The sequence below is a fragment of the Lutjanus erythropterus genome, chromosome 1, assembly GCF_056507025.1.
Source record: "Lutjanus erythropterus isolate fLutEry1 chromosome 1, fLutEry1.hap2, whole genome shotgun sequence".
Taxonomy (NCBI): Eukaryota; Metazoa; Chordata; class Actinopteri; order Lutjaniformes; family Lutjanidae; genus Lutjanus; species Lutjanus erythropterus.
The window spans coordinates 16,553,776-16,572,724 of NC_139317.1; the positions used below are offsets into that span (position 1 = coordinate 16,553,776).

Here is an 18,949-nt window from a genome sequence, read left to right on the forward strand (position 1 = left end):
AAAATGCATAGAAACTAAGATATTAAATTATACTTCATAACATCAGTTTTATGCTCCGATATTCCCAATATTCTTTGGTAAAGTTCTGCTGCATTTTGCTCCAAGCCTCGTCACACATCTTTTAACTGTCAGGGTTTTGCTGATGTTTCCACTGGCTAGACTAATGACTTACCCTGACAAGACATTTGCCATTCAGTCCCAAGTGGTACCACTTGCTTGAGGATGCAGTGCTTCCTAAACTGGTGTAATTTTTCAAAACACATACCTATTTTTATGTTTGGCTGTCTCATGTTCTGATGCATCTGTCATTTTATTTCTCTTCGCTCATACTTCATGTCCTTGATGTGTCCCTCAGTTCTTCTTTTATATTTGACATCACTTTAAAATCTGCTTTTTGTGTTTTTTTCTTTGTGTTATTGATTTTTATGACCAAGTTGTCTGAATTTGTTACTTTACTGGTCATCAGTGAACCATTTTAATATTTACCATAGTATTTGTTGCATCTTCATTTGTTTCTGTGTAGCCATCTTCCTGGGTTCCTTCCGCATGCCTTATCAGGAAATCCGTCGGATGATAGTGGAGGTGGATGAGGAACAACTCACTGAATCTATGATCCAGGTACAGTCGTTTTTACCAGTTTTGCATAAAGTTGTAAATGTTAAGAGCTGCAGTTATTTATCTGTAAATTTGTTGACTTTCTTGAACTGACCACCTACCTCTAACTTATGAACCTACCTACCTCTGAGATAGACAGAATATTGCAAACTAGCCCAACCTGCAGTGTGCAACTTTTACCTTAAGGCTGTCTGGTTTATAATTGTATGCTCAGTGGTGTCGCTCTCCTGCTCAGTTGGTCAGGTTCATGCCCCAACTCTTTTCTGTCGTCTTGATTAGTTGTCTATCGTGAAACAGCGTGCGGCCTGAGGCTGAAGTATCAGGCATCTGTAAATCCTACAGTACAACAGGTGTTGAGGCCACACAGGAAATATGTGGATAAATATTTGCTTTGCTTATGTTAAGGCTTATTTTATAAAGGATGTTTTTCTGTCAGGTTTACAACTTAGCTCTGTGTCCATGACCTCTGTTTGATTAACAGTCACATTTCAGTTGAATGGCACATATAATACACAGCCTACACTTTCTGTTTGTCAGATCACAATGACAGGTGTACCATAAATAAGGTCAATGTCTATTCCTCTGTCTCTCTTTTAATCATTCTCTGTATGTCTCTCCCTGTCCTTGTTGGCTTCCAATTTCTGAGGAACTTTCTGTTTCTTCTTTTCAGCAGTTTCAGGGTCAACCCTGACCATTACTGGAGTTTTATAGCTGAATCATTATATATTTTAAGTTGGAAAAAAATACTGAGAAGGACATTTTACGGTTGAAAAATAAACTTGTCATTGCTGGCCTGCTGTAAAAGCGGTCACAGTGTTTCTGAGGTCAGTTTTTTACCTGCTGCTTACTTGTCTCTATTTGTTAGAGGTTATCAAATAACAACGAAGACAGAAGTCAAAGTCCCTGTAAAGGAAAAAGGGATTTTTTTCTTTTAAACATATTATACATGCTAGAACATAGATCCTAAAAACATGTAAAAAGACTGAGAACTATGTAGTACTGAATTCTGGTTAAACCCGTAGACTGTTTTTGCATAATTTGCGTGTTCAGGATTTTTGGAGGGAGACCTGAAACATAGCTTGGTAATGTGCTGGAGCCATGGTCCCGCAACACCATATAAACCCCACAAACCATCATGTGAACAACAACGCCTCCCCCTCCCTTGGTCAGTTGCAAATGTACCTTCAGTGACTCTCTCAGTTCACAACAGTCCAGCAGTTCACTTCAGCTCACTTCAGTCACATCAACCTGAACAGAAGAAAAAAAAAAAAACCTCCTGTCACTGTCCTCTGGCTCTGGTGACTCAAACATGTCTGGACAAGTACAATAAAGCTGCTATATGGAGCGTCCATGTTTCTGGTCAATTTCTGACAGTTTTGCATTAAAAACTACTTTAATTATTAATTGGTTATCAAAATAATTTAACAATTTCTTTTTTACCAGGCAAGTGAGTCGCTAGATTTCACAGTCTGACACAGCATTTTACTCGCCCCGGGCAAGTAAACAATCTTTATTTTTCAGCTCTGAATAAGAATAAAATGTTAATTGAAAACCAGTTGAGTCATGAGCCCCGATGGCAAATGGCCTACTACCCACTGTCTCCAGTTTGGTCCTGGGTACAGTCAGCAACAACTGGTTAGCAGACCTGGTGCTACTTACAGGCGTGTCAGGACGGAGAAGGTCGACAGCATGGGATGGGACAAACAAGTACTGAATCTTTAAAATCAGTTGTGAAGGATACAGGTAACCAGTTAAGGGAAATGTCTCAAACCGGGAAATGTAGTCCAGTTTTCTAGTTCTCATCAGTTCCTTGGCAGCTGTATTTTCTGCAAGCTGAAGGCCGAAGATTAACAGTTAGGCAAAGAAGGAATTACAGCCATCAGATTGACTAGATTCAAAGGCATGAATAAGTATACTATAAGCATTCAGTGTACATTCTTGGGGACTAATTTAAATCAGTTCATGGAGGTCACCAAAAATGTAAAAAAAAAAAACATGATGGCTTAGAATGTGTGCACCAGATGATGAGGTTTGATTAATCCATTTCAGGGTTAAAGAAGAAGAGGGAGAAACAAACAAAAACAAACCTTAGCTATGGATGTACACTTTAAAGAATTAATTTGATCAATAATTGTTAATTACAACATGCAAATAAATAATGGTCATTAAGGCAAATTCCATTATACTGTATCAATAAAAACTCAAGTAACTGAAGTAGCAATATTTGTCCTGACTCCAGGCATCAGGAGCAGATTTCCATCCCATTTTAAATGCATCAGACCAACATATTTACCACATAGTAGCAGTATTTGTTCAAATGGCTGTTAAATTCAGACAAGAAGGCAATACAATCAACATGGCTTTAATTATTTAACACTTATTCCTTTTGGCTGTTTAAAAAAAAACAATCACAATTTAACTTTCAGAAGTATGCATAGCCTTAAGGATATGGTCTATGTCTGATAATAAAAGACATTTTATTGCAGTCGCAAAACATTATTTTTACTGACGCTCACCAATGGCGTTGAAACTCAACAAAACACACAGCAAATAGAACATCAGTAGGTTGGATTTCTATACAAGCACAGTTCAAATACTGCTAGTCCTCGGGCTCATTTTAAATTAAATTCAAAGAAAACACCACTTTGCTCTTCAGGCATGGTCTGCGGGCAACCGCACTGCTTTTGAAACACGGATACAACCAGTCCCCCAAGGCGTAAACAGCTTAATTTTTGGACACTTTGAATCATGACATTTTGTACAAGGCAAAGAAACTGAGACATGACAATGAGGAAGATACAGCGTCCCACCAAGTACAATTAATAAATTAAAGCGTGTGAGGCGTCAGTACATCACAAGGCTATTTTTATATAAATTTCATACCCGGCTGCTTTTCTCCGCTCCGCTCCATGCTGCTTCACACTTCTCACTCCTTTTTCTTTCTCTTTCTTCTTTGCAGAACCTTGTGAAGCACCTACCAGAGCAGGAGCAGCTGAACGCCTTGGCCAAGTATAAAAACGAGTACGCAAATTTGTCAGAGCCTGAGCAGTTTGGGGTTGTGGTGAGTACTCATGCACACACACACAAACCTGTTAACTCCCTGCCAGCTGGTTATAGCTCTAACAGCATGTATACAAATATCACCCAGCCTGCAATTTAACATTTTAGGGGCAAGGCTACTTGGCCTTTGGTGTTGTTAGTTTTTTCAGGACACAATAGCCAAATGCCAGGGCAGCAAGGCCATAAAAAACAAGGACAAAAAAGTAATGAAATAATAAATATAACTTAAGGGTTGCATATGATCTTATTTATGTTTATTTATGTTTTTATTATGATATGCTCTCACATTATTTTGAAAAAAAAAAAAGATTCTCATTACTTTGAGGTAGTAACTCATTATTTTCAGATACTGAATCGTTATTTTGACAAAGTTGCTCATTATTCTGAGACACCTACTCATTATTTTGAGAAGGTCTCATAAGTTTTAGAAAGTTTAACATAATTTTGAAATACTACGTTATTATTTTTGAAAAGTCATAATCATAATCTAGGTCATAATCTTGAGCAAATTTCTCATTATTTTGAGAAAGTGTATTGTAATTTTTGAGATACTAACTCAGTATTCTGAGATACTTAGTCATTATTTTGAGCAGATTTCTCATTCTTTATTATTTATAACTGATTATTTTGAGATACTAAGTTATTATTTTGAGGGAGTTTCTTATTATTTTGAGATTAATTCATTTTGAGAAGGTTTCTGATGATTTTAACAAAGTTTCTCATAATTTTGAGATACTTAGTCATTCTTTTTTGGCAAGTTTCTCATTGTTTTGTGCAGTTTTGTCATTATTTTGATAAAGTTTCTCATTTTGTAATACAGAGTCATTATTCTGAGAAACTAAGCCATTATTTTGAGAAGGTTTCTCATAATGACTGAATGACTCTTGATTGTTTTTTCATCATATTGGCAGGAATGGGTTGCCAAAAAGAGTGTGAACAGCACACTGAAAATACAGATGTTTCATTGAAGACGTGTGTGTATAAAGTAGATATACTTGTTTGTCACTCTTAACACACTCCCGTCTGCAGTATAAACCACAGAATTGTAGAGTGACATCAGCCTTCTCGATCAATGAAAGTTTACATCCTGTTCACACTTCTACCCATATTTACATGTGCTCTCTGTAAGCCACCACCTGTTATGTGTAGACACAAGTCTCAAAAAACACCATAGACAGGAAAGAGGCAGAAAGCGGTGAAATCAGCTTGGACAGTGAGGGCAGGGCAACTGTATATCACAAAAAAAAGATTTTCCCTCATGAATATAGCCTTTCTGTTGGAGGAAGACCTCTGACATTGTGCTCCTAATGTCATAGTTATTTGTCTTGTATTTGTATCACATCATCACCTTTCTCTTTCTTCTCTATGAACACAGACACACACATATACAAACACCCAAACGAAGCACTTTCGTATGAATATCCTAATCCCGAGCTTTTTAAAATTCTATCTTTTTAAGCCGTAAGAGGAAAGACGGGACACCTGTGGACTGCCACACTAATTTATGCACATTAAAGAGCAGCACTGCTGCCTAATTATGTCTGCATCGTTTTCTTAAAGACTTTTCAAAGGAGGTTTATTCAGAATTATGCATGAGGGGTGTAGCACTTTTTGTGTATTTTGTGTTTCTGCCTAGCAACCAGCTTACTGACAGAACATGCAATAATCTTCTTTTTTGCTTCATGCACCCACCTGTTTTGCAAACACCCAGGAAAGAGAATCTTATCGCTGAATGAAAATGCAGTGACTGAGTAGTTGATTGGGGGGTGGAGGGGGGTAAAAATAGAGCCTGCTCAGCTGTTGTGTATAGTTCATCAGGGAGACATAGAACAAAGAAGAGTCTGCTTATATAATGTTGTTTCACTGCTGTGCCTGCGTGGGCCCAAGGAGGCCTGTGTGCTTTCACCTATCAGAAAAGCTCAGGTTCAAAGGGAATTTTTAATTTACCATTGCGCAAACACATGCTTTTTATCTTTTCTTTTCTTCTGTCTGCCACTCTCACACTTCATTTGAACTCTACCTTGTGTGTAGCATTGTCTGTTTCTAAGGAATAGATGTTATTTGCATTATAAAAATTCTTACAGCTGCTTGGACACAAGGGTAATGTAATCACTAAATGTTTCTTTGTGCAGGTCCATGAATAAGTTATATGTGTCTTTGTGACCAGGAGTCAAAAGGCAAAAAAGCTCTCCATCTCCAAGAGAGTATTAATTTCCATAATGTTTTTACACCAGTCAGCTTCATGCAGTACAGTAGCTGTTGTTGCTGTATATTAGTTGTGTTTGCTAACTTAGAGACTTCATTTCAATCCCTGAAATCTGAGGAATCACTCTGTTTACCAGCATGTGCATCCTGCTGGCTCAAGTGTAGTCACAGTCCTCATGATTGGCAGTACTTTGAATTAAAGTCTTTCATCTAGGATTTAAATTCTTGTTGACACTCCACGGAGACATTTATTACAAGTTGCCAAAATATTTACTCACATTAATTTGTTTTTTCACGATATGGTGTATAATTTTTGAATTCACTGTTCACACTCTCCCATCCTCTTTCATGTCGTTAAAAGAGAAATCTGTAATATATCTGTAATAAATCATAAAATGAGCATGATATGTCCTGAGAAATAAAGAAAACATGCTCAGTTGAAATACTCGCTGCTCTGACAGCAGTGCTACAGCCGTCCTTTCCTCCTTTGACATGTCTATCCTGGTCCATAACTTGTGCTATTTTATGCCTGTTTCACGTTAATCAGAATTCAAATTAATGCTGAATGTTCGCTGAACGAGTAAGTGTCTGTTTATGAGTCGTAAGATATCATTAATAATCTTTTAGAAGGAGTAGATGTTCATAACATCTACATTGAGCAATAGATTAATGGAGTCTGGCAGGCAGTGAGACAGCCAGTCACTGAACTCCAACTCCAAAGTGTGCACTTTCAGAACAGTGGACTTTTGCTTTCAGGATAACAGATTTGCCTTTGACAGTTATAAACAGCCAATCAACTTACAGAGCTTGTTATTGTCAATTTGTCAATTTTGCACTCGTCTCGTGCTCCTGCTTGAGCTTTCTGGAGTCTGGAGAAGAGAGGATGAGGAGAAACAACTCACTTCAACCATAGATCATATATGAAACAGGATTTCAACCTACTATTCAACTCGCTATTTGGACTGCACTTCTCATTTTTGGCCAGACAGTTGTTACATATTGGTCCTTGAATACTGCCTTGAGCAGCTCCATTTTATCCACTGCCCTCTGTAGCCTTTATGGAAATAGTAGCCGCATACTGGTGTGTTTTTTTTCTTCTTGTCCTCATATTATGTCCTCAATATCCTTATCACATCATTCATCCCATCTCTGGGCTCGATTTCAGCAATATGTTTGGTTCTTGTGCACCTCACTATTTCTTAATTTTGTCATATTCTTCGCTTGCCCTGTTTCCTTTCTCTAGTTTGCTCTCATACAAACACACACACACACAAACACACACAGACCCTCACTCACTCACTCACTCACTGAAATAGTCATTTGATAACATTACAGTAGCTATAATTAAACCCTTGATGGAAGACATCAAACCACACAGCCAGCTGTTGTGTGAAACAGACAATTGGAACCTGCGCCCCTCCGCACCACCCCGCTCACATACACAATCAGTGCTGTGGCCAAGCCCTGGGCCCAATGCAATATTTTCCAATTTTCTCTAATTGTGTGAGAGTGGTAATCCAAGGCAGCCTATTGTATATTCCACCCCCTCTGCTGCCTGCCCTATATGGACACTAACTCCACAATTAACTTACCAGACCTGGGTCCCAAATCAAATCAGTGCCAGCATCTATTACTACTGCCTAGCAACACTTTCCAGCATGCTGGTTGCATACATTTCTTTTAAATTAGATTGGCTGAATGTGCCAAAAGTGTGATTGTAGTTATTTTAAGTTCGACTATTTCCTCTGACTTTGTTCTCTCTCTTGGACATAATTTTCATTACTTTTTCTTTTGTACTCCCCTGCTTCATTCTCTTTTCTATACAACTCCGTTTTTCTTATTATTCTTTTCTACTTTTTTGTTCTCTTTTCCCAGATGAGTAGCGTGAAGCGGCTGCGTCCTCGCCTCAGCCACATCCTCTTCCGGCTGCAGTTCGAGGAGCAGGTAAACAACCTGCGTCCAGATATCCTGGCTGTAAACGCTGCCTGTGATGAGGTCAGGAAGAGCCGCGCCTTTGGCCGCTTGCTGGAGGTGGTGCTGCTGCTGGGGAATTACATGAATGCAGGCTCTCGAAACGCCCAGTCGTATGGCTTTGACCTCAGCTCTCTGTGCAAGGTGAGGTTTGAAATGCCAACCTAACCATCAACTGTTCACATATAGTGTGTAGTCCATCCTTTCAGCGACGGTAGGTCAACATGTGGGATGTACATTCAAGGAGAAAAGCTAACGCAATAAACTTTTTTCTATGGATTTGACACAGCCGTATTTGAAGTTGGACTATAGTATCAGCAATATGTCATTTTTAAAATCTTGAAGCCACTGCAGTAAATGTAAGTATGATGTAAAGACTGAACAGATTGTTTAGATCCTTGCTTGAGGAGGGCCTGCCAGATTCTTCTCATTACGATTGCTGCAGCCTCTGATTACACATAATTACAAACCTCATGTTTTAAAATGCTCATTTGCAGTATGGATATTATATTACCATATTCTATCCACAAGTTGAATATCCAACTTGTGGCCCATAGGCCAGGGTGCTGGGTGGCCCTCAGACCTTTTTCTTCACAATGTAAATAAATTGATTCACAATGTTCTTCTCAGGAAGGAGGAACAGATATGCCAGTTTTGTATAATGAGATAAATTAGGTCGTTGGTAACAGAGAAGGCGGTATCTTATGTGTAATGGCCTTTCAGGCTGTGTAAAGTGCAGCAGGATCAGTAGAAGAAGAGGAGCAGTCAGCTGAAGAGAAGCAAAAGTTGCAAAGAAATATGGATAATTCTGATAAATTTATATTTAAAGTCTGTGGAAAGTAAAAAGAGAGTTTTCTTTCTAAATACATTGTACATGTTAGAACATAGTTGTTAAAACCTTTTTAAAACACTGAGAGCAATATAGTAATGTAGAGTAGAGTCACACCGGTCAACTGTTGTTCATGATTCCTTTGTTCGGGGTAATTTGGGCAAAACTGACTCATGTCTCAGTGATGTGCCGAAGCCCTGGTACCCCAACACTATATCAGCCCCACAAACTGCACCACCTCACCCTCTGTAACAGTTGTGAACCTACCTTAAGCAACTCTGTCAGTCCAAATGAGCCCACCAGTTCACTTCAGCTCACTTCACTTCCAACAATCCAAAAGAGAAGAAAAGAAAATAGCATTCTGTCACTGTCCTCTGGCTCTGGTGGTTCAAATATGTCTGGACATGTTGAATAAAGCTGCTAGATGAAGTGTCCATGTTTCAGGTTGTTTTCAGGTCATAGTGGTGTTTGACACTGGGGTAGTGGAGCATGTGTGGACATATCTCCAGCATTTCAGAGTAGAGAAAGCCATTGTTTATGATTTTGGGACCCAATTTTATATTCGTAACTGTTTTTTTAATCTTTTAACTTTGGCTGGGTGGTTAAGAACTTTGAGGTGAGAACAGAATCTGGAGCCATATTTGATCAGCGCTCTCCAGCTTCACAGTTTCATCTGGGTTTCAGAAATCTTTGTCGTAAATCTGAGCCAAAATGGTGGCTGCTTGGTTATAATATTTCTTGTGAAAGGAGAAATAGGGGATGTAGCAATATAATCTTGATCAATATTTTAGCAGCACTGCCTAGATTGATAGTTTGATCTGAGGTCTGTGAGCAGTATTTGTTCAGATTACATGTTTTATCCCAACTTTCTTGAGTAAACAAAGTGTGCATTTGTTTTTGGTTTTAGATGGTGATCTACTGTGGCCGGGAATTAAGTGTTGTGTATGGCACCTTTAATTTAATCAGTTACTTGGTTTGAAAATAAAGAATCTACAAGAAAAATGAGTTTTGAGCCTTTTAATGTTTATTCGTTTTATCTGATAGATATGATTAATATTTATTCATTAACTGCCCCTGGCCATCTGTCATTTTGCAAACGTGGCCCCTGGGCAGAGCGAAATGAGTGTCCCTGGTTTAAAGTTTAGAGTTTGGTTTTGAAGATAAAACACTTCTTTTTAATCACAGTTAGTCATCAGAAACATATTAAATGACCCGAGGACAGAGTCAGTGTCTACACTGACTTTTGTGTGCACAAACATGCAAAATGTAAATCTGTTGTGTTTGTGTGTGTGTGTGTGTGTGTGTTGTAATCTGAGTATCTATGTTTACATACTCGTGTGTGTTTCTCGGATTGTTCACTTCTAAACATGTACGTGTCTGGATTTTTTTTTTCACCTTGGCTGAGCCCTATCAGTGAATTGATCACAAGTGGCTGCTGTGATTAGAATTATTGTTTGAAACTATTTCATTTGATTGAGAACTATCACTCCCACAGGACAGTTTCTTTTTTCCCGTCTATCTGCTGGCATCTATCAAAGCAGCAAAAACCCTGGGAGTACTTTATTCTCATTCTCCTGCTCAGAATAGATAAACTGAGGCTGCAGCTAGCATCCCTTTGAAAGCTCACACGCCCTGCAGGACTACCTCGTGCTTCGTGGGGCAGATACCTAAATAAATACCTAAACCTTTGGATTTTATATGACATGACGACAGAACATGAAGTTTCTCTCCATGATAGTGATGGAGAGAACAGAGTCAGATCCTGGAGTAGTAGGAGGCTCCTCCAGTGGTTACATTACAGCTGTTGGCACTTAATGCAGTTTCCACAGTAACAACCACTGCAGCCATTCATCACTGCCACCTCTCTGCCTGTTAGACTTGGGTGCTTATGTTCATATAAGCACTAGTGCACATGCGCACACAAACATGGATTCATACATACATTATAGATTTGTTTAATTTGTGTGGTAATAATATAATCACTTAATAAAAATCTATGAAGAAAAATGTTTTTTGGTGTAGAGCTGCTCTCCCGGTGTGTCTGCTTCCTTATCTTCATGCTTGTATGTTGTGGCACCAAGGTGTGAGTCGATGTCAGAGGCAGGATACACAGAGGAAGACATCACCTTCGTGCCTGCCCGGAGTTTGACAGCTTAATTCCATGGCACACTCCACAGCACAGGAAAATTGCACCCAGCCCAACTGGAAAAAGCAAAATGTTTACATTGTCAACTATGATTACCATCCATCTAAATTCAGAGAGGGACCTTTTGTGGGCGAGCACTTGAAGCTTTTGAAAAAATTGGAAAACAGAAATGAAAAGAGAGATGAGAATGTTTGATTAGAGGAGATAATACAAACATGATTAAACCCAGCGGGGCTGAATACACTGCTGTCTACCAATAGATCACCTAGAGAGATACACAGCAACGCACTCCACAGGAGGGATGTTTGGCGGGGATACTGAGAGACATCTTGGAATTAGACTGTAAAGGAGCAATGATGGAAATTTATCAGAGAAATTGAAAAATTGTTGCGTGTAAAGGGAGAGAGAGGCACAAAGCACAGGAGAGGTCATCGCATTGCGAATATGCATCTGCGGCATGAGCGTGCGACATGAAATCATCTGTAGCAATGTCAACACTCAGCATTTATAAAGCTACTGAAATGGCTTTAAGTGCTGAATGAAGGTCGATTTCCTTTGTCACGTTACATCCATAGTTACAACTGTCTTTTTTAAGTCCTACTGAATTTAAATTGCATTATTTGTCTGCTGCAGCATCCATATCTTCACTGTAAATCACTTGTCCTGTGTTCTGCTTTTAGAAAAAGCATCAAACCAAAAGGGAGAAATTTCTAATCTATATTTTTTGGTTTCATGTTGGTACCCACCAGTTTTGCCTTCATTCTATGTAATACTGATAGGTATGCGTCTATGTAGTTGGAGACCTTATTTTGACACCGCAAATTTAATCTTGCCTAAAGCAGTAGCCTCTTCGATCATAGTTAGGCAGGGCAGACAGTCCAGTGCCAGTTGCACAACAAAACAGCCATAGACTGAACAACAACCCACACTGATATTCCAGCAAAAATCTCCTTCTTATCTAACCTACAAACATGAACACACATCTTATCCTGCACCACAGAAAAGTTGCTGTTGAAATCAGTTTGCAGGCTAGATAGCTCATAAGCTGCTGAGCTGCAGCACATTAAACAACATGTAAAGCTACATCACTGACCAAAAATGTCACTTCGGTCAGTTTGAATGCAGGTGTTCTTCTCACTCTTCAATACCGCTAACAACCCACTGTCTGCACATGACATGTAGGCTACAGCTCAAGTTTGCTCACTTCTTCTACAGTGTAACACTGACATTCTGGCAGCCTGCCAGCAGCTGTCATTCACACAGACAGCCACCTGACCCTCCAGCTGGCTGAGACGAAAAGGAGCAGTTCTGATATTTCCCAAAGTGTCTTTCTTTCTTTTTTTTAAATTAAAGGAGAAATGTGTACTATATTTACAGTAATCAATCATAAAAATGGCCACAATTTGTCATCAGAGATCAAGGAAACATGTTAAGTTGAAATACTCGCTTCACTTGACATGAGTACTACGGCTGCGGTGCAGCCGCTTGTTTTAAGGACGATGGGCTTAACTTTACGTTGGCAGGCAATTGACACTTGTAAACAGCTGATCAGTTTACAGTGGAGGACTCGTCGTTGCTTGTTATTGTCATTTTACGAGGTTGTGCGCATCCAGGGCTCCCGTCGTGTCTGCGGGGGAAGGGGGTGGCGGGAAACCACTTTCTTCAACCACGGATCATATATTAAACAGATTTACAACCTGTTTAATATTCTATTGCTCAAACTTGCTATTCGGACTGCTGTGCTCATTTCTGTGTAAGTGCAATGGTTACATAGTGCTCTTTTTAAAAAAATATGTTGACATTATTTTTGACTAGAAATAGAATGACTAAATATGATGTCAGTAGGACTTTAAGGTAAAATGTATTATACAAATTTATATTGATTTTTTCCTTCCTTCCTTCCCTAGTAATAGAGCATTACCTGTTACAACAAATGGAGAGAGTTTGCATGTGACACTTTAAATAACCGCACAAACTGGCAATATGTGCCATCAACCTGTCCCTAATCAGAGCAACAATCTGAATTAAAGGCCTTAAAATGTCTTTAATATGATTTTGAAAGATCTTAAATCTTAGATCCTCATTGTTCAGTCACCCCGTAACAACGACAAACAAAACCAACATGGGAAACCCCAATAAACTGTGAAGCCCGGTCAGAATTTATTTAAGCACACACAGTAGCTCAACATCAGTTAAATAAAGGTAATTTAAACTGGTGAACTTTTGTACTTCTTTTACAGTCTGGATATAAAAACCTGCAGAAATCCTGTTTTTACTGTCTTAGGGCTCTGCGTGTAACTGTATTTGTTTATGTATGTGTGTTTTAGCTAAAGGACACAAAGTCAGCGGACCAAAAGACCACATTACTCCACTTCTTGGCGCAAGTATGTGAGGAAGAATTTCCAAATGTGCTGAAGTTTGTTGAAGATCTGGAGCATGTGGACCGAGCCAGCAGAGGTAATATAAATGCTACCCACATTCAAAAATCCCCACCCACATACACACACTCTTAAGGTATCCTGACAGTTTTGGTGTATTTAGGTCTTATAAAAACAGACAGATTTAATACAAACTCAGAGGAAACAAAAGATGTTGTTTACCTGCATCAAGGTGCAGGACATTCTTTATTGTCACTCTTTTTAAGCATGGAAGAATGACTACTCTAATTATCAAGTAACAACTACTTTGCTACTGGATAATTTTAGCACAGCATCTACCTCCCACTTCCTCTAAGGCGATATCACAGTGTGATTATTGCAGTTATTTTGGTTTCCTGCCGGTGTCAACTTAAGTTCTTTAGCTCTCCCAGAGCACAGGGAGTTTCATTCATTCCCCCTTGAAATCAACATCCCTAGCGCTGTTTACCAACAGGGCTTTGCCAATTGGTCTTGCAAATGCTAAATTAGGACAAAAATACGTAGACTATTCTTTGAGCAAACAAAAGTCATAAATAAAAAAAAAAGACACTTTCATTTTTTCCTCTCGCTTTTGCAGCTTTTTCGAAATCTGTCTGTCTCTTTAGCTTTGAGTTAAATCACAAAAACCTTTTATGTTATCTTATGTTCAGTGTGCTTTTAGACAACTTAGGGCATGATACTGAAACTGAATCATACTTTCAAAATTTAGAACACTTTGGTTTCTTCTTTGATGGTGGCCATTAGGTGGTATTGCCTGGCATAAACAATAGACAAAGGCAGTGGTAAATAATTGGTAAGGTGAGAATAATGAAAATATAATGAGCTGCGTGGGTTGTCCAGCCACATAAATGACTGATATCATGAACTCTAAAAAGATAATGAGCTGTGTGTGTTCTCTAGTCAAATAAAGTGCTGATATCATGAGCCTTCGAGCCTGTTCTGACATGGTGTTAACGTGTGACTGAGGAAGAAAGGCAAAGGAGTACAATGATTTTTTACAAGGAAACAAACAACTTAATCTACTGCATTTAATGCCAAATTTCCAAGAAAGCACAAGTGATTAAGGATGCAATGTAGCAATTTCACTTCCTCGCTCTATATGCACATAAACACGTTTGCAAAATGCGTTGTTGTTTTTAACTACAGCGGCTCAACAGTAGTAGCCAATTCGCTGGCAAACTGACACATTTTTTTTTCTCAGAAGAAAGAAACAACCTATTTAATACCATTTAGCAAAATTACAACAAGGCCAAAAAATTACGAATTTGTCATAGACAGTGTTTCACAATGTTTATAAAGTTTCTCCTGACTCAACAGCTCTCAAAATCGTGTGATCTTTTGAGGGAGTCTGCGGATATTGTGGCTGCTCATGTGTTCACAAACATCCACTGTCTAAACATGTAATTTGCATATCACGGAAACAAATGTTGTACTTAGAGGATGTCATTTGAGTAGGTGAGACTTTAATGTGGGCCAGGACACATTTTGTAAACACCGCCGAAAGAATGTGGTCACATGTTGTCAGACCACCTAATGTGGTGTGAGTGATCGGCTCTCGAAGGCACCCTGGCTGCGTTCACACCTGTACTCACGGCTGTCCATTTGTGATTGGTCACCCACGATGCATGTTATTACCAGGTCTGAACAGTGCCTTCGTTTGAGCCTGGTTCACATTAGAGAATTTTCAAATCTTAGATTTAAATTAATGGGAGAACACTCACATAATGACAGATTTAACCATTTTTTAATATTTTCATCATAAGAATGCACACACCAGATGATTCAGTCAAGATGCAGGACCACACACTTGGCGTTTATATTAAACGATTTTAGAACTCAAACTGTGGTCAGTAGTGACTTCTGAAAAAAAGCAAACATTAAGCCAGGCTGTCATAATCAGCTGGTTGCACTTGTGTTTGCACTTTGCACCAAAAAAGAAAAATGAAGTTTTGGCTGAGGAGAATCAGCATGGCTTATACATTTTACAGCAAGAGCTGATGTATAATGTACGTCATGCATTGTGTAATGTATAATGTACATTATAAATTACAAATTTTGAACCTGTTGGTTCCATGTCCCAGTCACATCCTTCTTGTTGGCTATTGCAGATTTTTTGCTCAATATTCCATTGCTGTTCCTTTCACACTGCAGGATTTCAAGTCATAAATACTAAACATGTTTGATATTTAGGATTCAAAACAGAGGAGGCTCCAATCCAGACCATAACATTAAGACTGTGTCTGGCAACCCCTCACACTACAGGATCATTTGGGTAGAAATCTGTTCAGACCAACCTGGAATCGGGAACCCCTCCTTCACTGTACAATGCAAAAATCTGGCCAATTATCCTGTATTGTGGGACCAGCATTAAAACCGCTTTAAATATCTGTTAAGATTAACTACTAAGATCCATCAGCTTCCAAACAAAACTTTTACCTGAGCTTTTGCAAAGTAATCTTGGGGAAGAGATAAGTTTCAAGATCACAACCTCATAAACAGTGGTAATGAAGAAGACATTCAGTCACCACTAGAGAGATAAAATTATATTATGTTGCATTGCTGTATTTGATCAGTAGTGAGAGATCCAGGATTTGATTTGGTTTGGAGAGCTTAATGCATAAACAGAATGGCCTACCTAGACAATGCTCTTACTTAGACAGAAATGGAACACTCTTCTTCTGTGTTCTTCTGTTTCACTTTGAGCTTTACTTGTACCTTCCCAGTTTTGTAACTCTCTGGGGTTTACTCTGGGGTTAGATGCTTGTTGATTCTGTAAACATGAATTGTATTTTACCTGTTTAGTGTTTGATCTATGATACGCTCTGCTCATCTGCACTGCTGTTTGATACAAACATTAATCTCCTGCTGTAGCACATTTACAAGAGTTATGGGCTTATTTTTCAAGAGAATACTTAGGTCATGTGTAGTGCTCAGGTGAAGAACAATAGACTGAATGTAGTTTACAGTTAAGATGAAATGAAAAATCTTTTTTTTTTTTTAACCCTTAAGATTATATCCCTGGCTATATTATGAACTGCATTTAACAATATATGCCCAAAAGAATCTTTGTGTTTTTATATAAAAAAATTTTTTTTCTTCCTATAAAACAAAACGTGATGGGTGTTTCTGTAACCAACCAATAATTTTATGACATTCACCTGTCAATCAGTCTTCAACTTTCAGCGGTGCAGAGCTATGGCCGATTCATTAGTTAGCTTGTTAGCCACAGTATGGTACATCGATGTGTCTTCCAAGATGTTTAAAAACTTAATGACTCTGTTCACTGATTTGTGTGAAACTGGATAATTTATTATGGAGAAAGATGTTCTCCGGCTGCTCAGCTTCAACTTTAAGCTACTGCAATAGATCATATTCTATAAGATCAACATATGTGTGTACTATTTGAGAATTTCCAATATGTTATTTTAGATAAAATGTGTATATTGAGATATATATTGAATATAGTGGAAATGCCTGAAAATACTGAGATATTACATATAATGTATTATATATAAACCATATTGGCCTGTGTCGTCAGTCCTTTGTCGGTCTCTGAGGCAGCGTTTGGGCCCAGTCTCAATGTGTTCACTGGGAGCTCCCATCCAGGAAGAGTCGGTTAGGTTAAAAGACCTCTGCGCTGTAGCTGTATGGCTATGGGGGTGTCACTTTAATGCCCCTTCAGCGTTATGGCCTACTGCGAAGTCCCGTCCTAACTTCCTGTTTTTACAGGCAACATGGAAATATGCAGAAGCAAACAGCACTCTGATTTCTGTTTCAGGTGGACACTAAGTTTCTGTGTTTGTTTAACACAAATTGATTTTTTTCACTAGACTTTGACACACACGTCTTACACACAAACACACTCACACACTGCTGTGAGTTTGGCCAGTCTATTCAGAGTATGGTAAAGGTCACAGTCAAGCAGGGACAGACTGGGTGGTCAGAGGAGACTCAGTCATGTTCTTTGTTCATACTGCCATAGGCAACTCTCAGGAGGATGTAGTGAGCTGCAGTCTGTGTGTTTATATGTGTGTGTGTGTGTGTGTGTGTGTGTGTGTGTGTGTGTGTGTGTGTGTGGTCAGACTGTCACAGCATGTTTCTCACCACTCCAAAGAAGATTTTACCCACTGCTCGGTTCCCAGCAGGTGGGAGTGAAGGAAAGGGTGAGGAGAAGAAAAAAGGAGTGAAGATGAAATGTGTGACTTTATTGTTTTGACTCCTCCTTGTAGGGCCCCTCCAGGTTTTGTTGGTCCTTTAATAATCTGTGGATAACGATGCTCCTGTTGAGTGTTTCATTTCTCCCAACTGTGCTGCGCGTCCACAAGCCTTTGGCCAAGACTCATAAGTACAAGAGTGAGATCAATGGAAAGCACAGTGCTTGGCTCTCTCTTCAAGCTTTGTCCACCTCCTTACTTCATGGATTTAAGCTGCGTGTATATTTGCATTTATATAGATTGTAGTCTTCTTTTTTCTGTCACTGTCTTCCTCTGTGTTTCTGTACCATTATGAGATGCATACACTAAGTGTCTCATCTCTCCATATCTAGTATTCAGACGCACAAATCCCATTTCGTCTTTGTAAACCATGCTCTTGAGTGGCTTCCTTTTCATCAGGTCTGACAGCCATTCTGGAGGCCTGAAGACACACTAAAAGGCTGCATTACATTCATAGACGCTAACCAAAGAGCTTACTTGAGCATGAAAACAGGGTTGGATAGAGGTAGCAGTAATGATTTGCGCTTCTGTTGCAAGAGCTGCTGTCTTTTGACTGTGTGTAACACAGCCTTCGTTTCCCCCATTGCCAATCCCGTCTCTCATGGAAGCAAAACTGCAGCTTAGTTCAGGGTTCCTTTGTGTCTGCCTTCTTATTTCTGCCCCTCTCTCTTCTTTTCAGCACTACAATCATTATTTCTCCTGACATGGAGAAGCAGTCCTGGTGTGCTGCCTCTCTCTGTCATTTTCTATGTATCTATCTGTGTATCTATTTATCTGTCTGTCAATATCTCTCAGTCTGTCTGTCTATCTTTCTTGTCTGTCTCTCTGTCTGGGATTTGGTCCATCAATCTTGCTCTCTGTCCCTTCCTTCTCCTATGTCTTTCGTCCCTCATTACAAACAGAGGCGCAAAATATGCAGCAGTCAGGTTTGGACAATTAGGGTGGTTTGTAGCGTGGTACTTGGTGCCGAGTTTGATGTTGAAATCAGACAAACATGGACACATATTAATGTGCTCAACCAGGCTACTTCAGCTTGTAACTCTTCAAATACCGCCTGTCAGCAGCAGAGACATCGCTCACTTGGAAAGCTATGCGTAATACTAAATAGACATGTCTGCATAAATTTTGTTTTGCAGCAAAGACGGAAAAGCTGTTTTGGTTCAGTTTCTGTTCAAGGCTTGTGGCCCTGAGAAGTCATTAAGGAATAATGTGAGGATTCATCTATATTGAGATGGTTCAGGCTTCTTGCTGTTGTTTTTCGACATGCAGTCTGAGCGATGAGCCTCAGGTTTAAAGTATATAGAATGAACATTCTCCACTGTGCAATTCAGTGACCTTCATGCTCTTTTTTTGTATGTAGAAGCACGTTGAGTGTGTGCACCAGGATTTCTTGCATTACAAGTCTCCAGTTCCCAGCCTCTGGCACCATCAGTCTGCTCACACTTGTCTGTCAGACTTTGGCCTCAAAGGGCAGATCTGCATTTTTTTTTCA

General features: G+C 39.2%; 1 protein-coding gene across 4 annotated transcripts in view; it reads left to right on the plus strand.

The window, feature by feature from the left end:
- LOC146332762 (protein diaphanous homolog 3-like) overlaps positions 1-18,949 on the plus strand; it is a 225,916-nt gene that overhangs the window by 100,886 nt on the left and 106,081 nt on the right. For all 4 annotated transcript variants that reach the window (XM_084715020.1, XM_084715038.1, XM_084715028.1 and 1 more), the window contains 4 exons: positions 524-618; positions 3,575-3,676; positions 7,756-7,995; positions 13,154-13,283. In XM_084715020.1, the coding sequence (XP_084571146.1) occupies positions 524-618; positions 3,575-3,676; positions 7,756-7,995; positions 13,154-13,283 (567 nt within the window). The remainder of the gene's footprint in view (positions 1-523; positions 619-3,574; positions 3,677-7,755; positions 7,996-13,153; positions 13,284-18,949) is intronic.